The sequence below is a fragment of the Egretta garzetta genome, unplaced genomic scaffold, assembly GCF_000687185.1.
Source record: "Egretta garzetta isolate BGI_Z169 unplaced genomic scaffold, ASM68718v1 scaffold417, whole genome shotgun sequence".
In the NCBI taxonomy this organism is placed as follows: domain Eukaryota; kingdom Metazoa; phylum Chordata; class Aves; order Pelecaniformes; family Ardeidae; genus Egretta; species Egretta garzetta.
The window spans coordinates 442,894-463,659 of record NW_009260227.1 but is presented as its reverse complement, the minus strand read 5'-3'; the positions used below and the strand labels follow the sequence as shown (position 1 = coordinate 463,659).

General features: G+C 52.7%; 1 protein-coding gene across 1 annotated transcript in view; it reads left to right on the top strand.

Annotated features, from left to right (window-relative positions):
- VAV2 (vav guanine nucleotide exchange factor 2) overlaps positions 1-20,766 on the top strand; it is a gene marked incomplete at its 5' end in the record, with an annotated part of 161,863 nt that overhangs the window by 96,396 nt on the left and 44,701 nt on the right. Inside the window, one exon of the mRNA XM_035897646.1 lies at positions 12,011-12,069. Within this exon, the coding sequence (XP_035753539.1) occupies positions 12,011-12,069 (59 nt within the window). The remainder of the gene's footprint in view (positions 1-12,010; positions 12,070-20,766) is intronic.

Genomic DNA, 20,766 nt, shown 5'->3' with positions numbered 1-20,766 from the left:
CCGAGTGTCTGCTCCAGGCACCTGAACCAAACTCCTGCGTTAGCCAGTTTGTTTGTGGTTTTTCCCCTCCCTCCAATTTCCAGGAAAGCGCAGTTCCCGGGCTTCGTTACCTTCCTTTCCCGAAGGACCCATTTTTGTAGCCAGCTTTTGTAACTATTACAAAGCTCTGCAAACGAGCCCTCTCCAGTTGCACGCTGCGTTTTTTCTACAGAGGCAGTTTTGTAATATCCTCGGTCTGGAGGAAAGCAGCCACCCCTCGGCTCAGGCTCCCTGTGCTTGGGCACTTCGGGGATCCTCCGTGTCGCTGGGATGTCAGGAGGATGCCGAAATCCCAGCTGCAATAAAAATGAAGCTCGTAGTTTTTCTTCCCCCATGGCTGCCTTTCCACGAATATATCCCGTTATTGCTCTAAGCAAAGGCAAAGTTGGGCTGACTTGTGCTTCACAGGTCAGCAAAGCTGGTGTATGCTGGGAGGCACTGGGATTGCATCAGAAATGAGGCGTCATGGTGCTGGGCAAAGCTGGGGAGGTGACACAGCACCCCTGGGTGGTGGTGGCACCTTGGAGCCCTGGGAGGACACAAGGAGGCACTTCCAGAGAGAGGAATGCAAGGACAGCTCTGCTGAAGGCCCTGTGAGTCGCAGAGATGTGCAAATATGGGAATAAAATTAAAATCTCAAGACCAACGTATGCAAAACATCGCATCCTTCTCCTCCACCTTCTGAAACCTAAGACAGTTCCTCTGTTAAAATTAGTCCAGGCTGGATCTCCTGTGGTCTGTCCCATTGGGGTGTTTGATTGCCACCTTGGACAACTGAAGCCTCTGCTTTCTGCCTTTCGTACGTGGAGAGCCACGGAGAGACGGGAGAGCCAGCCCGCCTGGCGTTTCGTCACCCATCCCTCTGATCCTGGGCTTCAGTGTCACGCGCTGCTGCACCCCGGTGCTAAAATAGTTTAGCTTAATATTTAATTAATGCTGTTCCATATCATGCGAAATGTGAGATTGGCTGGTGTTACCTTCAGCCCCCCAGTTGTGGCACCAGCTAACGACTCATTTCCAAATCAGCCTTCAGAGGTGCTAACGAGCTTTTTCCATAAATAGTTTTTGGATATCGAGGCTTTTCATTTTCCTTCCTTATCTTGTGGCAGTGTTTAACAGTTGTCTTATTCCCCGTTATGTGCAAGTTCTGTGCAAATTGATGGGGCCAAGCCTGAGCCAGGGAAAGCAGCGGAGATGGGGGGGGAGGGCATTTTGGGGAGGAGGTGTGCGTGGCCACTCACCCCTGCACCTCCCGCTCAGCGCTTGATTTTTTTTTTTTTTGGTTTAGAAGCAGTGCTGGGTGTTGGAGGACTAGATGTGCACGGGGACCCTCTCGTAGTCCGCTGCCATGGGCAAGCTCATCGTTGGACCCATCTTTAGCCAGGACCTTTGCAATAGCACCGGGTCTGTCTTGCTCAGTCCCAGCGCTGGACATGTGAAGGTTTCACTGTCTCTTCTGTTCTCTTCCCCTGTCTGGCAGAGATGCTTGCAGAGGCAGTGTCTCTCCGAGCCATCATATGGGGTAGGCTCGTCCTCGCCGGGGAGCGGGGGACGGCCGGCCCCAGGCTGGGGGGACGCGCACAGGCAGCTGGGTGCGTTTGCAGCAGGCACAGCTCATCTGCGCCCCGTGAATCCCCGCCGTTTACAGGAAACCAGTTGCTTCATTTCACCCAGAGCTTCCTCCGGGCCATGCCTGTGCCTTGGCTTCGTGCTTGTGCTTTCTCCAAGCCCAGGGGGGCTGTGCCATGCTGCGTGATGGCACCTACTGTGCTGTCAACTTTGCCCCGAACTAGTGGCTGTGCTGAGCCATCACCATCCTCTCACCCTGTGCCCTGAGCTCTCATCAGCACCCTTGGGTGCTGCTGAGCTCTCCCTAAGAGCTGAGCTTGCTGGTTCTAGTGTTTCGGGGCCACCAAAGGAAATCTGGATTCAGCTGGAGGCGCAGCAGCGGACGCTTTCTCAGTTTGTGTCTGTTGGCTTTTGTGTTTGCTCACTTGGGTTCCCCCCCGCAGGCTTCTAAAGTCCCATCAAAGCCAGCTCCTCACTCCAGTCATCACCAGGCTATCAGATAGCGATAGTAAAAGTAACCGAACGAGACAGCAGCTCAGCATCCGTGTCGGAGGAGAGAGGCCATTAAGTAGCAGAATAAGTATTTATTGCTGTTGTGTTAAAGGAACTCAGCAGCGTAAAGCAAGCACTGTAGTTTCAGGGCATTAATTTCTGTGCTTGGGAGTCGTGGGCGGCGTGGGGAGCAGCACAGCGAGACCACGGCCGGGCGTGTTTGCAGCTCTCGGTGCTTCGGTGGGTTGGGTTGCTTTGCTTCTGCCCTCTCTTGCCTTTGCATCGTCCCCATGTCCCAGGGAGGCGAGGGACCCTGCTCTGCCTTGCTCCTGGCTCAGTGGTGTTTGCTGTGGGATGGGGTTAGCCGTATCGCAGAGGGGATGGAGGGGCACAGATACCCTCCTTACGCACAGACACCCTCCTTACGCACAGACATTGGGTTTAGGGTCCTCTAGGAGATGAGTGACAGTGTTCCCTCCTGTAGTTGGCTGCTCTGTAATAGGAAAAGACAGATCGGTGTTGTAAGCATGGGAGAGGACGTGTGTGCATCTGGGAAGCTTATGATGGTAACGGACAATAGGACGAGGGGGAAATGGTTTGAAGTTGCACCAGGGCAGGTTTAGGCTAGACATAAGGAAAAACTTCTTCTCGGAAACGGTTGTCAGGCTCTGGAATGGGCTGCCCAGGGAGGTGGTCGAGTCCTCATCCCTGGAGGTATTTAAAAGAAGGATAGATGAGGTGCTTAGGGACAGGGTTTAGTGGTGGGATGGCAGGGTTAGGTTAAAGGCTGGACTTGATGATCTCAAAGGTCTTTTCCAACCAAAGTGATTCTATGATTCTATGGTGTGGTACACTGCAGAGCTTTTCTACCAGTAGCTATAAATCCGCATGAGTTACTCCTGGGCAGCGGATGTTGCTGATTCTGCGATGACTGCCCGCTGCTGTAAGCTTACACGATCGCAGATGTTACACCAGCCCCAAAGAGCTCAAAAGAAAACATGTTAAAACGAAGTCCTGTTCCCACTGGAAATCAGCAGAGGCTTTGCCAGTGACTTAATATTTGCATCCCCGACGTGTAATGGGGTCAAATCATGGGTTTAATGCAAAATAATGCTGGATTTAATAACCCCGTTTCAAAAAGACCAGCCGAACGCAGGCGGCGTAATGGCAGCGGTGCTCAGAGCAGCACATTACAGCTAATGGGCTTCTCCACGCCGCCAGGCTCTGGAAGCAGAGGAGCTGCCCACAGCCCTGGAATATCCCGAGTTGTCAGAGCCCTGACACAGGCGGAGTCCGGGCTATAAATCAGAGCAGCTGATGGGAGTGGGGGTGATTTTACAGCGGCTGAGGATCAGGTCCAGAAACTCCCTTTCCTTTCTCTTCCCGGGGTCATGTTCTTCTTTTTTCTAATACGCTTCATCATCTGGGATTGATCTGCAGACAGAGCTTGCTCCCTGGAGAGCTGCTGGCAGTGCTGGTGGCACCATGGGGAGCACGGGAGCCAGGAGCAAATTCTGCTGCTCCCCTTTGCTCCCTCTCTGCTCACTTGGGAATTTTCTCCCTCCTGTTTGGGGATGACATTCTGCATCAGACCAATTTTTGCCCAGCTCCTCCTGCTCCTCGGGGAGCTTTGGGCTTTCATTGCGTTTGCAGTTATGGCAAGTGATGCTTCCCAGCCCTAGTGGGGTGGCACTTGTGGGTGGTACGGGTGCCCCAGCCACATTGCCCCTTTCCCCCTCTTGAAGCCTCGGGGATGGCGAGGGGGGGTAAAGGCATCGAGCCTGCTTACGCTCTCGCTATACAGAAGTGTAATCCAGTGCTTATCAAATGTGGATTTGTGAGGGTCCCTTGAGGACACAGCAGCCACAGATTGCAACTCCAAGGGATTTCTGGTTTGGGACATGGATGCTCTGGGCTCCCCCCGCAGCGTGGTGAGGCTCACCCTGCCCTGCTCCCTGGGAGCAGAGCCGTGGGCATGGGAACCGCTGCTGGTGCCCAAACGCTGCGTGGACGGCCAGGCTGGCGGGGAATGCCTTTTAGACCTTTCTAGTTAGATCTGCAAAACCGCTATACTTACTCCAGCTTTCCGTGGGTAAATGCTCCTGTGAAGGCAGCCTGGCCGGGGGAGCCCTTCCCTCCCCAGCGGGCTTGTCAGGAAATAATGCGAAACTGGTGCGTGTTCCTCCTGCTTTCTCACAGGGGTTTTTGGTTTTGGTGAAGATGCTTTCTCCTGGAAAGCGCATGGCGGACGATGGGCCCTCGTTAGGGGGCTTAAACTCGTTATCTTGAGAGGTGTAATCGCTCATTGCTGTAACGCAGCAGTAACCATAACGCAGCCGGATGCGGGCACTCTGAACTGTGGCTAAGAGGTCTCGGGGACAATCTGTGTCAGATGTTCACTTGAGATAAATTTAACCCTTTGCTGCTTCTGTGGCCAAGGATGCCTTTAGAAAAGGAAGGGGTGTGTACGTCCAGCCTTCCTTGCTGAATTTGAGAAGCAACATCCAGTGTGTACCTGGATTTCCTGCGCCCAGTTTGCAGACTGGAAGTCCAGCCCAGCCCCGGTGGGGCACGTGGTCCTAGCATCCCTGGCCAGCTCTCCACCGAACCACTGTTTGGGATTTGGGATGATGGTATTTGCTACTTCCCTGAGAACAGCCCCTAATGCTGCACACCCATCTTGGAGGCCAAGGGAGCAGCAAACCCAGGCGGTTGTGGTATTCCCCGCCTGCTCTGGCAAAAGCGTTTTGGTTTACGTTTTTCTGGTTCTTCCATCTCCTGTGATTTGATGGGCGCTCTGAAGCCCATCTGCAGCTCTGTAAAAACGTCACAAATTGCCGATATTTCAGTAAACCAGAAGGGAGTGGCAGTCAAGTCTGGAATGGGTGTTTGTGGGAGGAAGGAAGAGGCTTTACCATACCTCCATCATGGAGTTCCCCATCTGTTGCCTGGTCCTTGTAGTGAAATACGGGGAGAGAAGCTTGTCACAGACACACCGACACGGGAGAACTGCTCTGGGCTTTGATATAAACTCCTTATCAAATATGTATCAGCCGAAATCCACCCAGCTGGCTCCTCTCCCAACGATGCATGCCAGCAAACGCCGCTCCTCCCCGGCACGTTGCCTTTGCGCCTGGCACAAGTGGGAACGGGAGGCGAAGCCAAGGCATCCCTGGGCGGGTGGAGAGGAGCCACAGGGGAAACTATTCAGGCAGGCACATCCGACCTGGAAAGGCACAGTCCAGTTGTCCAAATGGATTAGTATTTAATAGCCCTGGTCCTCAGCTGCCAGCTAGGGTGGATGAGATCCAGCTGAGGGGAGAGAGCCCTGGGTGTAGGAAAATCAAACTGATTTGAGCCCGTAACGGGGCTCTGCCTGCCCTCGGCATCCTAAATGGCCATAGTCTGATCTCTTCCTGCCTGGCCAGGGGCTGCTGCTCTCCTGCCATAGCCATGTACAGCGTGCTCGGGTACGGGCTTGTATCAGGACATGTCGATTCAGGGAATTCCCAGCAACATCGGTGGGATGCTGCGGTGTCCGGGGAGAGGGCTGGCAGGCAGCTGGAGGTTGAACACGGGCTGTGCTCACTGCATGTGCTGTAAGGTCTCGCAGGTTTGTGCGCTAGGCAATAGCATGCACGGAGCACAAATAATTGATCCAGAGCAAGCAGGATGTGCGTTGTGTTGGCTCTCGCACTCCGGGCTTGGCTATGCTGACTTTCCAGGGCTGGGCTGGCCAAGGTTGGAATTGTGGGAGAGGCTTATGCAAACAGAGGAGCTGGGAGGCTGGAAACTGCTGGTGATGCTTTGGTTTGCAAATACCAGATCCTGGTTGTGCACAGCCCGGGGGCGGGTGTGTGTGTGTGTGTGCAGCTGGGTGGGAAGTGCTGGAAATGTCCCAGGTGGGCAGGGATGCTCCTCAGCAGGTGGAGAAGAGCAAACACGAGCTGACCGGGCCCTGCCACCTGCACTGGTGGGAGAAAATACAGGGTTCTCCAGCACCACAAACTGGAGGCAACTGGGGCAAATCCCACCTGCTCTCATGGCTGCTTTTATTTCCGCAACCTTGTGTCTGGGACTCTTCATAGCGGTGTTTTTACTATTGGATGCCATTATCCAACTCTGAAATAATTTAGCCAGCTTGTCTCTGAATTTGGGGGCAGGTTTCTGCCCACACAGAGGCTGGGGATGTTTGAAAATATTTTTTTTTTTTTTCCCCTTCATGAGTTTAGGGGCAAACCAGAAAATTACTCCGTGTAATTTCAGGCTCTGAAACCACCTCCCCCCTCAGAAGGGTACAGAGGTGGCAACATCAAGGTTTCTGCCCGGACTTATCGCTGCTGTGCAGAGCTCCTGATTTGCTTAGAAGTAAATATTTGCTTGTTCTGGGAACGCATGACCTTGCTGGGGCTCAAGTGGGGCTGTGAGCCTGGCAGCAACCCCTGCAGCTCGCCCGGGCTCCGCGGGCACGCTCAGTGCGCGGAACTGGGGAGCTGCTCCTGTGCAATGGGTGCTCCAGCCCAGCTGGGTCCGTTTGTTATTTTCAAATAGGGCGAGAATTTATTTGAGAGTTTTCTAGCTGCCCAGAGATACCATCAGCAATAAACAATGCTGGAGGAAATAGAAGAGCAGGAAGCATTATAGTTTATTTTTTGTTTTGCTTTAGCTTATTTTTAAATCTATAATTCCTGAGAGAAAGCGTTGGTGGTGACGAAGATGACAAGTGGTGGGTTTCTTATGATGGTGGTGTGAGGGGGTTGGGTTTTGGTTTGTTTTTTTTCTTTTCAAAAATCTCATTTCTTCACTCAGCCAGGTTTCTTGCAAAGTGACCAGTGAGTGTGAGGAACCCAGTTTGAGACTTGATTTCAGTCCCTCCAAGAAGTGCAGAACTTGGTGCCTTTTAAAATCAGGGTCTCCACGAGACCTCTGATGCTCAGTCTCTGAAATCGCGTGCACAGCCCTCGTGTTCTGCTTCTGGTTCTGTTGATTCACAGCAATGATCTCGTCCTGTGCCAGCTGGTCAGTGATCAGCTGGGTGCTTGGATTTGGTCAATGTTCAGCTGGGTGCTTGGGTTTAGCACATGTCTAAAAACACAAGGCAAACCGGAACATCAGGAATGTGAATTATTGAACGTTTGGGGTTGGAAGGGACCCCTAGAGGTCACCCAGCCCAACCCCCCTGCAGGAGCAGGGACACCTTGAACCACAGCAGGTTGCTCACAGCCCCGGCCAACCTGGCCTGGAATGTTCCCAGGGATGGGGCCTCCACCCCCTCTCTGGGCAACCCCTGCCACGGTTTCACCACCCTCACTGGAAAGAATTTCTTCCTTAGATCCAGCCTAAACCTACCCTGCTTCCGTTTAAAGCCATCCCCCCTTGTCCTGTCCCAGCTGGCCCTGCTAAAAAGCTTGTCCCCCCCTTTCCTCTGGGCCCCCTTTAAGCCCTGAGCGGCCGCACTCAGCTCTGCCCGCAGCCTTCTCTTCTCCAGGCTGAACACCCCCAACTCTCCCAGCCTGTCGGCAGGGCATCCCTCGCCTTGCATGGTGAATCCACTGGAGATTTCCCACTAACCCCTTGCAGTCGGCTGTAGAGAAGGTCTGTCTGTACATCACCTGCGCTGCCTACCGTTATAGCTCCACTTCTGGCACCTGATTGTCAGCGGGATGTTATATATAGCTCTTATGGTAATGTTTGCGTGCCGAATGCAGTTTTCTTGGAGGAAATTACATTGAGAAATGGGTGAAGAAGTACTAATAATCTGCATAAGCCCCTGTTGTTTAAGCCCACAGCCCTCCTTCTCCGGGAAGACAAACACAGATAAAAGTAGAGTTTTCCCAAGCAGCGTGTTCGAGTGACTTTGCTGACCCTCTCGTCTGGCCATGCTGAGCAGGGTGCTTTTCCCCAGGACATCGCGGCCGCGGGATGGGGCTGGGAGAGCCCCCAGTGCTACCCCCCTGGCCTCCCTGGGGCGGTGGCACTTGGGTCTGATGCCGGTTTGGTCACTATAGCCTTTTCGAGTGCCCTTCAAGGGACCAGCACGTTTGGAAGCCACTGGTCCTGGCTCCCGGCGAGCTCCAGGAGCACTTATAGGGTGCAGCAGCCTCGGTTCTGCTGGATTCCCAGTTTTGAGCAAGGGGTTCATTTTCAGAGGGGAAACCCAAAGGTCTGAGGTTACGAAATAATCAGCGTAAATCTGAAGGGGACCGATACCCCATGGCAAGAAATCTTTTTTTGGTTACACCATCTGCCTCGGGAAGCAAAGTGTTTTGCATTTCCAGGCTGCCATAAAAGAAAGGGGAGGTGTAAATAACCAGTGAACTATAATTCCACTTATAATTCACATCTCTGTTAGGTGTATTAATATGTCCTTGTGTTGTAGAAGCAACGAGAAAAGCCTCCGATGAGATCAGGGACCCCCTGTGCCAACTGCTGCGTGGGCGCGGAACAACGCGGATCCTGCCTGGCCTCATCGAAAGCGATAGCCGGGAGTGGCAGGAAATATTATTGGGTTTCTCTGCAAATAAGAAGCTGCTTTACAGGGAAAATGAGCCACAGTTTAGCAAACACTTAAGGATTGACTTACTTTTAAGAATGTTGTTTAATCCTGTTGAAATTGAGAGGATTACTTAGCCTTAAACGCGTGCTTAAGCACTTCCCTGGCTGGGGGCTGGCAGGCTGGATGGAGCACAGGAGCTGTAAGAGGAGCTGGGGTTGCACTTGGCTTTTCTTGCTCTTGGCTACGGCCTTAGCGGGAGGTGTTGCTGGAAAAATACTCCCTGATACTGGGACGGTTACTGCTCAGTCTTGCTTTTGGAGATGCCAAGCTTCACGGCGGCTCTTTGTACCCGATCCCTCGGAGCGAGTTGCTTTGCTTGCGTACCTGAGCATCGATTTGGGAGCCTGAGCGTAGGCAAGCGCGTCTCTGCATGCTGGCTCCTTGCTGGAACCAGGTCCTGGGCTTTGATGTGCCAGGGGCTTTTCATAAAAGAACAAAGGAAAATCGTTGGCGTAGAGAACAGTGTGCTTTTCTCTTAAATTTCCCTGCAAGTCAAACCCTGCGGTATAACTGTCTGATTCATAAACTGATTTTGTACTTTATAAGTCTAATAATAGACCGCAGAAGAGACTCATTCAATCAGTCTAGGACTTCCCTTGGACTATTTTAAGCCCCGTGGAGCGGGGCCGGGGGCTGCCAGCTGCCTCTCCAGCCTCCGCACCCCATTTGGGCTCGGCGTTTGCAGGTACCACTGGCCGGCAGCGATGCTCTGCGCCACAGCTCTGCCTTGACGAGCCCCGGAGCCTTTCATGGATGGTAATGAACTTCAGTCCCACCTCCTCTCCCAAACTGGGGAGAATTTTCGAGGCGGGAGACTGCAGCACGGAGAGATTTAATAACATGCCTGCAGTGGTCTTCTAAGTTGCTGACAGTTTTGGGTGTAAGACCTGATTTCTTTGACTCCTGGTTATGTTATAACCTGCTCTCTTCTGTTGCCCTTCGTGTCACTTCTAAAGGCAAAGCCAACCTTAGTTAAAAACGCAGCTTGAAAGGGCAGCGGGGACTTCAGAGCGCAGGGAGGGACATGGTTCGTGTGGGGCTGCCTTCTCCTTCCAGGGGGGCTCAGCCCCTTTTGCTTTCTCCGGAGCGGGTTTGCTCACTGAAGCCTGACGTTACCAGAAGCCACGTCTTTGCTTGATGCTCCTCAAAGCCAGAGCAAACGAGAGGCCGGCCAGAGATAGGGGTGTGAGAGGGGTTTGGAGAGCCAGGCTTGCTTAACACCTCCCCGCAATGGCGGTGGGAATCTCGCCGGCTGGCGCTGGGAGCTTGCAGCTCGCTGGCAGGAGAGCGCGTGGCTGAAGCACCTTCTCCAGATGCGGCCAACCTTCCTCCGTGCTGCTTTTTTGTTAGATTACAGCAAAATGGGGAACTTGCATTAATGTTCATGGCACTAAAGTTCTGCTTGAGAAAGTTTACAGTTTCTCTTCCAGTTGCACAGTAATTATGGTCTGTAATCAGCAGCTCCAGGGCATCTCTGTAAAACCAGGCGTGCAAGGGGTGCTGGTCCAGACGGGCTCTCAGGAGTGAGAAATGGGCCAAAATACGCTCATGGCAGCAGTTGCCAAAGCAATGCTTTGTCTAATTAAAAAAAAATTCCCTTATCCATGTCCCCTATTTAGAGGGAACTGTCAGGGGTAACACCTTAAAAAAACCAAGCCATGGCAGGAAGCTTTGGCAAAGCCCTTTTTTTGCTAGAAGCATTGTGTGGGGTCCATAAAGCGTCCGAGGTGTGAGGAAAATTCCCTCGTGGTCTGGAGCTCCTTTCTGCGTTGAACTCCCGTTAGTGACATTGTATACCAGGGAGAAACTTGGCCAAGTTTTGACATTCCCAGCGTCTCGTGTGCCTTCTTGAATAATTCAGCATCTCCGTTCTCCGTGTGAAAGTCAACCGCTAAATGCCAAACTGTGGCAGCTCCTTTGTTGCTGCCCCGGCTTTGGGTCCGCGCATGGGGCACTGGCAGCCGACAGCCGGGCTGGAATTCATGGCAATGGTAAGAGAAAACAGTCCTGGAGCGATGAGAAGGATGAAGGTCACAAAAGTGTGGAGAAGACAGAGTTTGGAGCAGGATGCCTAGACTCTGCGGCTGCAGGAGGAGCTCAGGCTCCAGGGCAGACCCGGGGAGCTGCCTGCGTGCATCCCCCAAAACTAGGCTGGTGCTCGCGTGCCTCTTGCAGAGGGAAGGATTTGCATCAGGATCCTCGATGCAACTCTGATGGGCATTCCGGGATAAAACCGTAGGAGGGAGAGGGGCTCCGAGTACCGACAGCAGTCCTAGGGGAGAAGTCAGGCACTTACTCGCTTGGGGCGTGTGCTCCCCTGGGTGGCTGATCCAAAGGTGCCTTAGCAAGCCAGGGAAGCATCCCGCCGCGGGAGGGCACGCAGTCCCTACGGGAAGCAGCACTAATGGGTGCCTCACGGCTGGGCTGGGTGCGGGGCAGCTCCAGACAGTCAGCCCCCATACCAACCTAGGGTTTGTACGCCTGGAGGAGAGCTGAGGACTGGGGGCCCTGGGCAGCAGGGACCGCTCAAAAAGTCCTTTATCTGTGTCCTGGATGCCGGCATCTGTATTCATTCCAGTGGGTGGGAAACCAATCCAAGAATAATAGGTTTGTTTTTTCAGTCTAGCTTTGAAATGATGAATATGAGCAGGAGTAAAACATTTTTTAGGTCTATAAGGGACTAAAACCATTCTTTGTTTGTCTTCATTGAAAATTCGGCGTAGCAATTAAAACTTCCATCAAAAATGGGAGTTTTCAGAAAAAGCTGGTGGCTTTACTGTTCCTGATTGCGATGCTGATGAAAATATTTTGTTGTTGAATCACTTCTGGCTGTTTTCCACCAGCAAAGGGCGACGGTCGGCGCTCACCTCTGACAAACTGATGATGCATCTCTATTGAAATGCGAGGAGTCAAAACCGTTCAGTCTTGGCAGGTTTGCCTCAATAAGATGCTTTTGTGTGGGGAGAGACGAAAGGAGTTGCGAACGTTTTGTCATAAAATACAAAGGAAGAGGGTTTTTTTTTTTTCAGTGGTTCTCAGTGTTGCATAAAACCTATCGGTGTGTATGCTGTGAGCAGCAGGGTGGCGTTTGCTGGGGTGACGCTGTTGAATGGATCTCTCTAGCTGAGGGTTAAATGTCTTTTGGGCTCAATGGTAAACCCAAAAGCCGTGTTTGCACCGATAGTGTCCTGCAAGCCCTGATGGTGCCGTACGGTGACACTGATGGGGGAACTGGAACACATCCACTGCAATGGGTGTCCGGGTCCAAATACCGGGCTGTGGGTCCTTGAGTTCCCACCCAAACCTTCCTCTGTCTTCAGTAAGCACACCAGCATCTTTTTCTCTCGTTTCCAGGTGATCTCTGCAGTATCCAGACTCTCCTTCCACAGTATTGCTCAAACCAAAGGAATTAGGTAAGATCCTTTCAATACATTGATGTTTCAAATAATGTTTCACTCTCTCCCTATCCATATTCCTAGTATTTAATCACACCAGAAGCATTAATATGGTTGGGACATATTAGGGTTAAACAGACATCAAGGATGCCTTTGGGACGTGGGCAGGGTACTTGTGAAAGCACCTCACCAGCCGCTCGGGAACAGTTTACAAATAGAATCATAGTATCCTTTAGGTTGGAAAAGCCCTTTAAGATCATCAAGCCCAACCCTTCCCCTAACCCTGCCATCCCACCACTAAACCCTGGCCCTAAGCATCTTCTCTGCCCAGCTTTTAAATACCCCCAGGGATGGGGACTCAACCCCTTCCCTGGGCAGCCCATTCCAGTGCTTGACAGCCCTTTCGGGGAAAAAATTTTTCCCCATGTCCAATCTAAACCTGCCCTGGCACAACTTTCCTCTGGTCTTAGATAAAATAAGTGAAAATTTAACAAGTTGTGTGCGGTGTGCCTGCTGGAGACGGCAGCAGGGTGGGTTTTGGTGTCTCTTGCTGGAGGTTTTGCTCAGGTCCCCTCTGCAGGGGCTGTGCAGCCGAGGACGGGGACCCCAGGGAGGCCAGCAGCGCCCGTCCCATTTGCCGTGCCCGGGGAGCTGTGGTGTCACCCCACCATCCCCACCCTGCTCCCTGGTCTGTGCAGAAGCGCCCTGGTGGCCTTTCGGTCACTAACAGCTGGAAAACTTCTTCCCGGCTTTGACAAAGGCTCATTAGTGCTGAGTGGGTAACGGGGTTAATGAGTAACCTGGCCCTGGCACCCAGGGTGGGCTACCCTGCTGCCGGGGCTGCTCCTCCTCTGCTAATTGAAGGAGCACTGGAGAAGGAATTAAAACCAGCAGACAACCCTATTAAGCAGAGCTGTTATCCTGGTCTTTGTTCAAATCCCTGCAAAATTGGTTTGCAATTGGTTTTCTTGCTAGTGCGCGCTTTTATTATTAATCTGGCAACGTCTTCTCATTAGGACCACAGCTATAACTGGGAAGGGTTCTCAGCCTAAAGTACCTATCTGCCTTTGGTTTTTTGGGGGTGTGGGGGTGGGTGTTTGTGTTTATTTTCCCCAGCTATTGAACACATTTGCTTGTCTCTGCAGCACGTGTCTTGCTGCTGTTCTGGTCAGGGTGTAGCAGGGCATTGGTCTGCAGCTGGAACCCCGGGGCCAGCCACAGCCAGGGCATGGGGACATGGGCTGGATGGGGCCCCTGCTTTACTTCTAGCCCTGCCACCCGTACCTGCCACCCCACACCACCTTTTCCACTGGTTGAACTTATTTTCCCTGCCGTAACTGCACTGATATTGCCGGAGGGGAGCAGCTTTTCACGTGTAAAGCAAACTCGGAGCCTTCCCATCTGTTAAACACAAATCTGACAGATCCCACCGGGACTGGGGGGAGATTCAGGAGGTGAGGGTTTGAGGAATAAAGATGTGCTGTAAGTTAAGGGGTATTTATTGTTTAGGATAGCCCTGAGTCCTGGAGAAGCCTGCAGTGATTATTGAGGGAAAAGAACATCCCAGGCGTTTGGAGGCAGGGAGCAATGGGGGAACCCATAAGCCGCAGTGCCTTTGCAGGGGCTGGGTTTAAGCCTCGGGGCATCGCTGGAGGAGGATGCACCGTGTGGCCCCTGGCAAAGCTCTCCCTAGGCAGGGAGGTCCTGGTGTCAGTTTGGAGGCTGAATGAGCTGGGTGTCCTCTGGGAAGGCTGGGGCTGAATCACTGGTGTTCCTGTTGAGGTCTCCCAGTGGGCAATAGCTGGGAGCCAGGAGCAGGGAGGCTTTGCTATTCCTGTGGCTATGCGGCTTTTTCCCATTCATTTTACAACCACCATTTACCATTCCCACTAAAATCCCTTATCTTGGAAGCCTTTCGCACCATAATCACACAAGAATAGCACAGGGCTTAGTGGATCTTTGCTTCTAACTCTGCGTATTAACCCTGCTCCTCCTCCCCATCGCCAGCTCTACAAGAACAGAAAACGCTGTCGCTCCAGTTAGCTGGGAAATACCCCCCAGGGGTGCCCCTTCCCATCATCGCTGTCCCCTGCAGGCGAAGAGCCTCCATTGCTGCATGTTGTTTCCTTTTAATTAGGTGATTTCTTGCTACACCATCACAAAAGCCTCAATGACAGGAAATACCCTCAGATGAATTAATTTAAACTGTGGGAACCATCAGCAGCTCTGGCTCCCCGAAGGGACTGGCCACATTGGCCACCGTGGCCCCTCAGCTCCTTGGGGTCCCCACCGATGATTGGGGTCCCTACTCCCTCCCCCAGTGACAATGCTGCCGTTGAAATAAATGGGAAAAGTCTTGTTGGCTTAGGCACTGTGCTTAAAAACACAGTAAATACAGTGCAATTAGGATAGCGTATGGATTGTATGGTCTTCAGCCCCATAGCATGGATGTGGCTTTGCTCCAACCCATGTTTTGGGCTCTAAGACTTCAGGATCACCCAAATTAAGAAGGAAATAAATCCCCAAACCTATTACTTGTCCTTAAAAAAGTTCCATGGCATGTAGGGTAGAAAAATAAAAATCAATCTTGTATGCTATTCAGTGAAAAAAAAAAATAGTCCTTCTGTCTAATAATTTCTGGATACATGATACTTGTCCTTAAAAAAGTTCCATGGCATGTAGGGTAGAAAAATAAAAATCAATCTTGTATGCTATTCAGCGAAAAAAAAAAAATAGTCTTTCTGTCTAATAATTTCTGGATACATGATCCTTGCCAGAGAAGCCCTGTTTCACAGAGTAAATCAGATAGCTATCAGGATAGCTATGGTGAGATGACAGAGTGCTTTCTTCCAAGGAACAAGCTACAAGCAGCAAAACATGGCACAAAATGATCTTGAATGCAATGTTTTGTTTGCAGCGCACTGCTAAGGCTGGGCTTAATCCATTGCAGCTGTAGCCACAGCCCGTGCTGCGCCTGTCCTCCTCCTGCCCCGTTCTGGTCCCAGCTGCAGGCTTCTGAACTCCTGCAGAAAACAGCGTGTGGTGCATCGCCGAGTTACCCCCGAGCAGGCGACGGGCTCTAAGGATTGCAAAAATAGATTTCTCTCTTGCACGAGGCTGTTTGTGCAAACAGCACAGGCGATGCTTCCCCGCTAATGAAAGCAGTGTGTGGTTGCAAGGGCCACCGCCGCCGCACGGGGTTAATTTTTGGATAGTGCCCCAATGCATAGGAAGACCCTCTATGAGAAGAGGCTTATTGGTGCCTCCTGGAAAAAGGCACATTTTCTGTCTTTAAGGCATTCAGGGGAAAGATGGTTTTGTGGATAAAGACACAGGCTGAAGGGAAAGCGGATGCGTGAAGCTACGTTTGGATCTTGGCTCTGCCCCAGGTGCCGTACATGGCCCTGGGCAAATCCTTGAGTTTTGCATATCTGATTTTATCCCTTAGTTTTGCGTGTCGATTTTATCCCTTCGTTTTGTGTGTCTCATGTTCCCCTCTCAGAGCTGGGGAGGTGGGAAATGCCTTTGTTCACCTGGCTTGTGGGAGAGGAGACCTGCCCGGCTGGCGTGGGCGCAGGCAGCGCTGCCGTTCGATCTCGTTTGGGAGCAGAAATGGGGTAATACCCTTTTTCTGGGGTATTCATCCCTGTGTCGTTTCCCAGGGCTGTATGGGGGGACGAAGAAAAGATCCTCACTGTGCAGCATTGCCCATCAGCTAAGGAGAGGAGATGTTTTCTTAGTTGTTATCATTTCTTGTCCTCTCTTCCACCTGGCTGGAGGACTGTCAGCAGTCGCAGAGAGAAGCTACCCCCGAGCTCCTTGCCCATCGTGGCTGTCTCTGAACAAGGAGCCTTTATTTTACAGCCAGGACGCCGGGGTGTCCACGGCAGACCTGACTCGCAGCCCGGGAAGCCCATTACCCCGCTTCTCACAGTGTCTGGCACTGAGCTCCCAAGTTAGGCAGGAGGATTTTGTAGCAGACAGCAGCAGCGTGGTGGTGTAAAGGTTCTCCTGTGCTCTGGAGCATGAGTTTTCATTCCCTTTCCAAGTTTTCTCGAGCAAACTCAGCTCTCTGGAGGACAAAAGGACTTCTTGCTGCAGGTCCCAAAAAAACAGGATTGTTTTTTCTTAAAGTTTTTTTTTTTTTTTCCCCCCTTAAGACTTTTCTGCTGCAGCCCTGGCTGTGCTCCATTGCCCGTGGTACATCCCGGCGTCCTCTGGGCTCCGGCCATCGTCCACCTTGTGCGAGCAAGCTCCACCAGCTGGATGTGAGCTGGGAGCAGAGGGGGCTTGTGTTTTTTCATCTCCCCGAGATACATGTTTTTCCTGGAAGACAGAGTTTTGCAAGCAAAGCAGGAGGTTAAGGAATATTGGCTCCTGCTGCCTGCCTGCATTTTTAATGTGTGCACAGTGAAACCATCTGAAAACGGGAAGGAGTTAGCATGTTCAAAGGCCTTTTACTGAGGCCCTTAATCTAAGTAAATCCTCTGTATATGAACTGAACCTCTCGGTGACTTCCTTCAGAAGGCACTGCAGTTAATAAAATAGATTTTAAAACATTTGCAAATGGGAGGAGGGGTGAATCTTGGTTGTCAAGAGGAGGGTTTCTCCTGTGGGAGCAGCAGCGGTGCTTTGGCCGGGCGGTGCAGGGAAGGAGGAGGGGGTGGTTGTGTTTTCCCCATCCTGGGGACCAAGGCAGGACCCCCTCGGGTGGGTGGCTGGCCCAAGCTTGTTGGAAGAATAAGCGGCATTAGTTTTACCTCCAGGCAAGCATGGAGAGGCCAGCCCAATGCCCTGGGCTGAGGTTTACCTTGCATTTAAACAAGTAAATAAATAGAAGCCAAAATGCTGATTCTCTGGGCGTTTAACCTCGGCACATCGCGTGCCCTGAGGCGATGGGGCAGATTTGCTGGGAGTGGAGGGCAGGCCCTTGGCTGGGAGGCTTGGGTTCGGCAAGAGGTGACCGCGCTTCAGATGCCCGCGAGTCCCCTGGAAGTCCCGTACGTAAGGAGCTGGGATTTGCTGTTTTGCTTAAAGGAGGCTGGACACTTCAGCAGAGGAGAGGAACCCTCCCGGCTCCCCAGGGGATGGGCTGGTGCCGGGCACGATGCTCACCCCAGCCCCTGGGTGCCCTCCATCCCCCTGCAGATCCAGGGCTGAGCGGGTGTCAGGGCTGGGATGCCCACCAGCACCCTGGGGAGTGCAGACCACCCTCCAGGCCACCCATTCACCCATCTCTACGATGCAGATGGTGAGTTGGGAGGAGAGAAGCTCAACACTGGGATTAGCCCAGGCTGGAGCTACCTCCGCTCAAGTTCCAGGCAGTGGAATGAGCTGCACCAGCATCCTCCCACCAGTGGGGTTCAACCCAGAGGAGACTTTCCTACTGCCCTGCTTTGCCTGCAAACCCCGTGCCTTGCTGCTGAGGCTCAGTATTGCTCAGCTTTGCCCAGGTAAACGATTAAAACAGACTGGCGTGCTGAAAATGAGGTTTGCAGCGTTATCATCCCTGGAGTTTCTGTACTTAACAGCTTGCCAATAATATCAGGATGGGGGGGGCGGGTGAAAGGGAGGAGGGATGTGAAGGGAGAGTCAAAGCATCCTGCCCGTGCCATTCACGGGGTGGTAGCATTACCGTGCTGAGCGAGCGGCGTTCCTCGGCGCGGCGGTGCCCTCCCTGCCCGCAGGAGAGGGGGGCAAGCGGAGCCGGACCCACGCGGGCAGCCTTGAGCCCCTGCCCTGCAAAACGCGCGTGTCTGCTCCCGGTGCGTGTCCTTCGCTGGGCAGTGTTTGCTCCAGAAACTCCTCCGCGCTTCATCCACCCGTTCAGTATGAAGCCTAGAGTTTTGTCCAGGTTTCATGGCTTTAATCCATTTCCCCGTCTGACTGAGCCCCACCACGGTGTGGGAATATCCTTATGTTTGCGGTGGGGGTGACTTTGTGGTGGAGACTTCGTGATCCTACCAAGCAAAACCCACTTCTTGCAAAAGATGGGATGGCACAGGCCCTAGCATAGCTGATCAAGGAGATTTGCTGTCCTGGAGGGGAGAAGGGAGATAAGGGGAAATCTTTTATGGGATTTGCAAAGATTCTCCAGCAGGATGGAGGCTTCATGCTCATCAGTTTAGATCTCTGCCCCCCCCTGCCCCTGGGGGTGGTAGCTCAACGCAGGAGGCGGATCCAGCCACGTGTGAAAATGGCAAGCAATTAAAGTCGCTAATGATTAAGTCCTCAAGTGTCTTCTGGTGAGGAGGCAGTTACAGGACCTCTTCTCCTATAAGGTTGGTTTTACAAGAACTGCTTTATTCATTGCCAAGGCGCTGTCTGTAATTGCACTCTGCCCATTATTTTTTTTACTGCTGTTGTGTATCCGTCACACGCGCTTTAAGTGTTGCTATAAAATGGATGGAGAAGGCTGTGGAAGGGATCCGTGTCTGGAAACGTGTATGGTTGCTGTGCAGCGCTCTCCTGTGCTCCAGGGAGCCTGGAACTGGGACCAGTCCTGGGCCTGTCCACCAGTCCTGACCAGCACAACTCCACAGACCTTGCAGGTGGGGGGATCGAGTGGAGATGGTTTCCTGTGACATGGATAAACCTTCTGTAAGAGTGACCGTAAGGCTTCTTCCTTTGTCAATAAGCAGGATCCTTGGCTAAAAGCAATTCCTTTCCAGCTAAAAATGTTTTTAACACATTTATTTTGGCAAGTATGTCTCCTCACAGACTTGCTCCTGAGAGAGTCTGAAAAATATCATTGACGTGTTTTCGTGTGCGGCGGCTTTGTAGGCTTGGGAGGTGCTGAGGTCACCCCGTAAGCATCTGCTAACGAAAGCAAAGGCAGTTTCTCTCGCCCCCTCCCCACCAGCAGCTTTGCATAACGAAGATACAGTTCTGATGTGCACAGCTCCGCTTAATAGCCACGTGTGGGGCTTGCTGGTTTTTGGGGTGCACCTGCCTTGTCATTGCTCACTGACTTTGCCTGTGTAGGCTCGGGGCACCCCTTGTGTCACGGGCCACCCCCGCACCATCTCACCTTTGGGTGCAGCAGCCAGGCATGAAGGGCTTTCTCTCCTGTGCAGGCTCAGTGTGTAGGTCGACAAAAAAAGGTGCTGGAAAGGTCTCTCTGAAATGCAATCCTTGCTCCAGGTGTGGAGAAGGCCTTCAGGCTTGGCTGGTCCAAAACGGGGGGCTTGGAGGTGGGGGGGTCCAGCGCTGGGGGCCAGCAGGGCTCGGGGCTGAAGGCACTGCCATGGGCTGTGCCTGGAGAGAGGGGCACTGGGGTGCTGTGGGACAAACCACATCTCTGTGCAGCCCACCGGAGAGGGGGAAGCCCACGTCTTTTCATTCCCTGTGGACCACAGGCAGTGCTGCTCGGCCCAGGGGGTCCGTTCAGACCCCACGTGTGTTGCGTGGTAGGAGCCTGCTTGGCTGGGACGTGCTGGGGGTGCTTTTGTGCAAACAGCCAGCAGTGCTGGTGCTGCTCTGGAAGCGGGCAGAAATACATATTTAGGTAGATATTTGTTTTTATTGGCACGCGTTTCATGGGCCTACAGCTGCTCCTCAGGTACAGCAGAGAAGCTGCTGCTTGGCCTGCTAAAAGATTTCCTTGTGCTGCTTTGCTACAAGTTAAAATTGGGGAAGTTTCAAGGTTTTTTGTTAGCAGAGTGTTTTCCAGAGTTGGGCAATTGCAGTCTTGTGAGGATGCTGTTAAATACCACGGGGTGCGTCCCAGGTCTTTATGTCCTGGCTGTGATTTCTTTTTATGCTCCCCAGGTGAGCTGTGCCATCTGCCCAGAGCGAACGTGCCCTGAGCTTGGGTTGGTCACCGGCACTCGCCGGGGGTGTGGGCTTGGGCCATCTCCCCCCATGGTGGGTGCAAACCCCCTGCCCCAGTGCTGGGCTCAGCAGGGCACTGCTGCAGCTTCCAGCCGGTGTCTGAGCTGCAAGAGCATCGTCCCTCCTCCCCGACCTGCCACCCGTGCAACAAGGAGATAAAGGATGCAACAAGGAGAGCAACAAGGATGATGGGGGGACTGGAGCATCTCCCCTACGAGGAAAGGCTGAGGGAGCTGGGCTTGTTCAGCCTGGAGAAGAGAAGGCTGAGAGGGGACCTCATCAACACGTACAAATATCTTAAGGGTGGACGTCACGAGGATGGAGCCAGACTCTTCTCAGTGGTGCCCAGCGCCAGGACAAGGGGCAATGGGCACAAACTGAAGCATAAGAGGTTTCAGTTGAATATGAGGAAGAACTTCTTGACTTTGAGGGTGCCTGAGCCCTGGCCCAGGCTGCCCAGGGGGGCTGTGGAGTCTTCTTCTCTGGAGATATTCAAAGCCCACCTGGACGCTGTCCTGTGTAACATGCTCTAGGAGAGCCTGCTTGAGCAGGAGGGTGGGACTAGATGATCTCTGGAGGTCCCATCCAACCCCTGCCATTCTGTGATTCCGTGATTCTGTGTGTTCCTGGGGGAACCAGGGTCACGGGGACAACCCCCCAGGAGGGAGGGCTGCCGACGTCCCTGCTCTCTGTGCTCACCATTGATTTTCAGCCACGGTGTTTTCAAATCCAGTTTTCTTCTTCTTAGTCAGACCTGGGCCAAATTGTTCCCTGGTGATTGGTTGCACTGTTACCCAGAGCGTTTTGGGTTTTTTTTTTCCCTTTCGTTTTAAGAAAGATGTTTCTGGATTCCCTTTTTGATTTTATCCATCTGTTATCGTC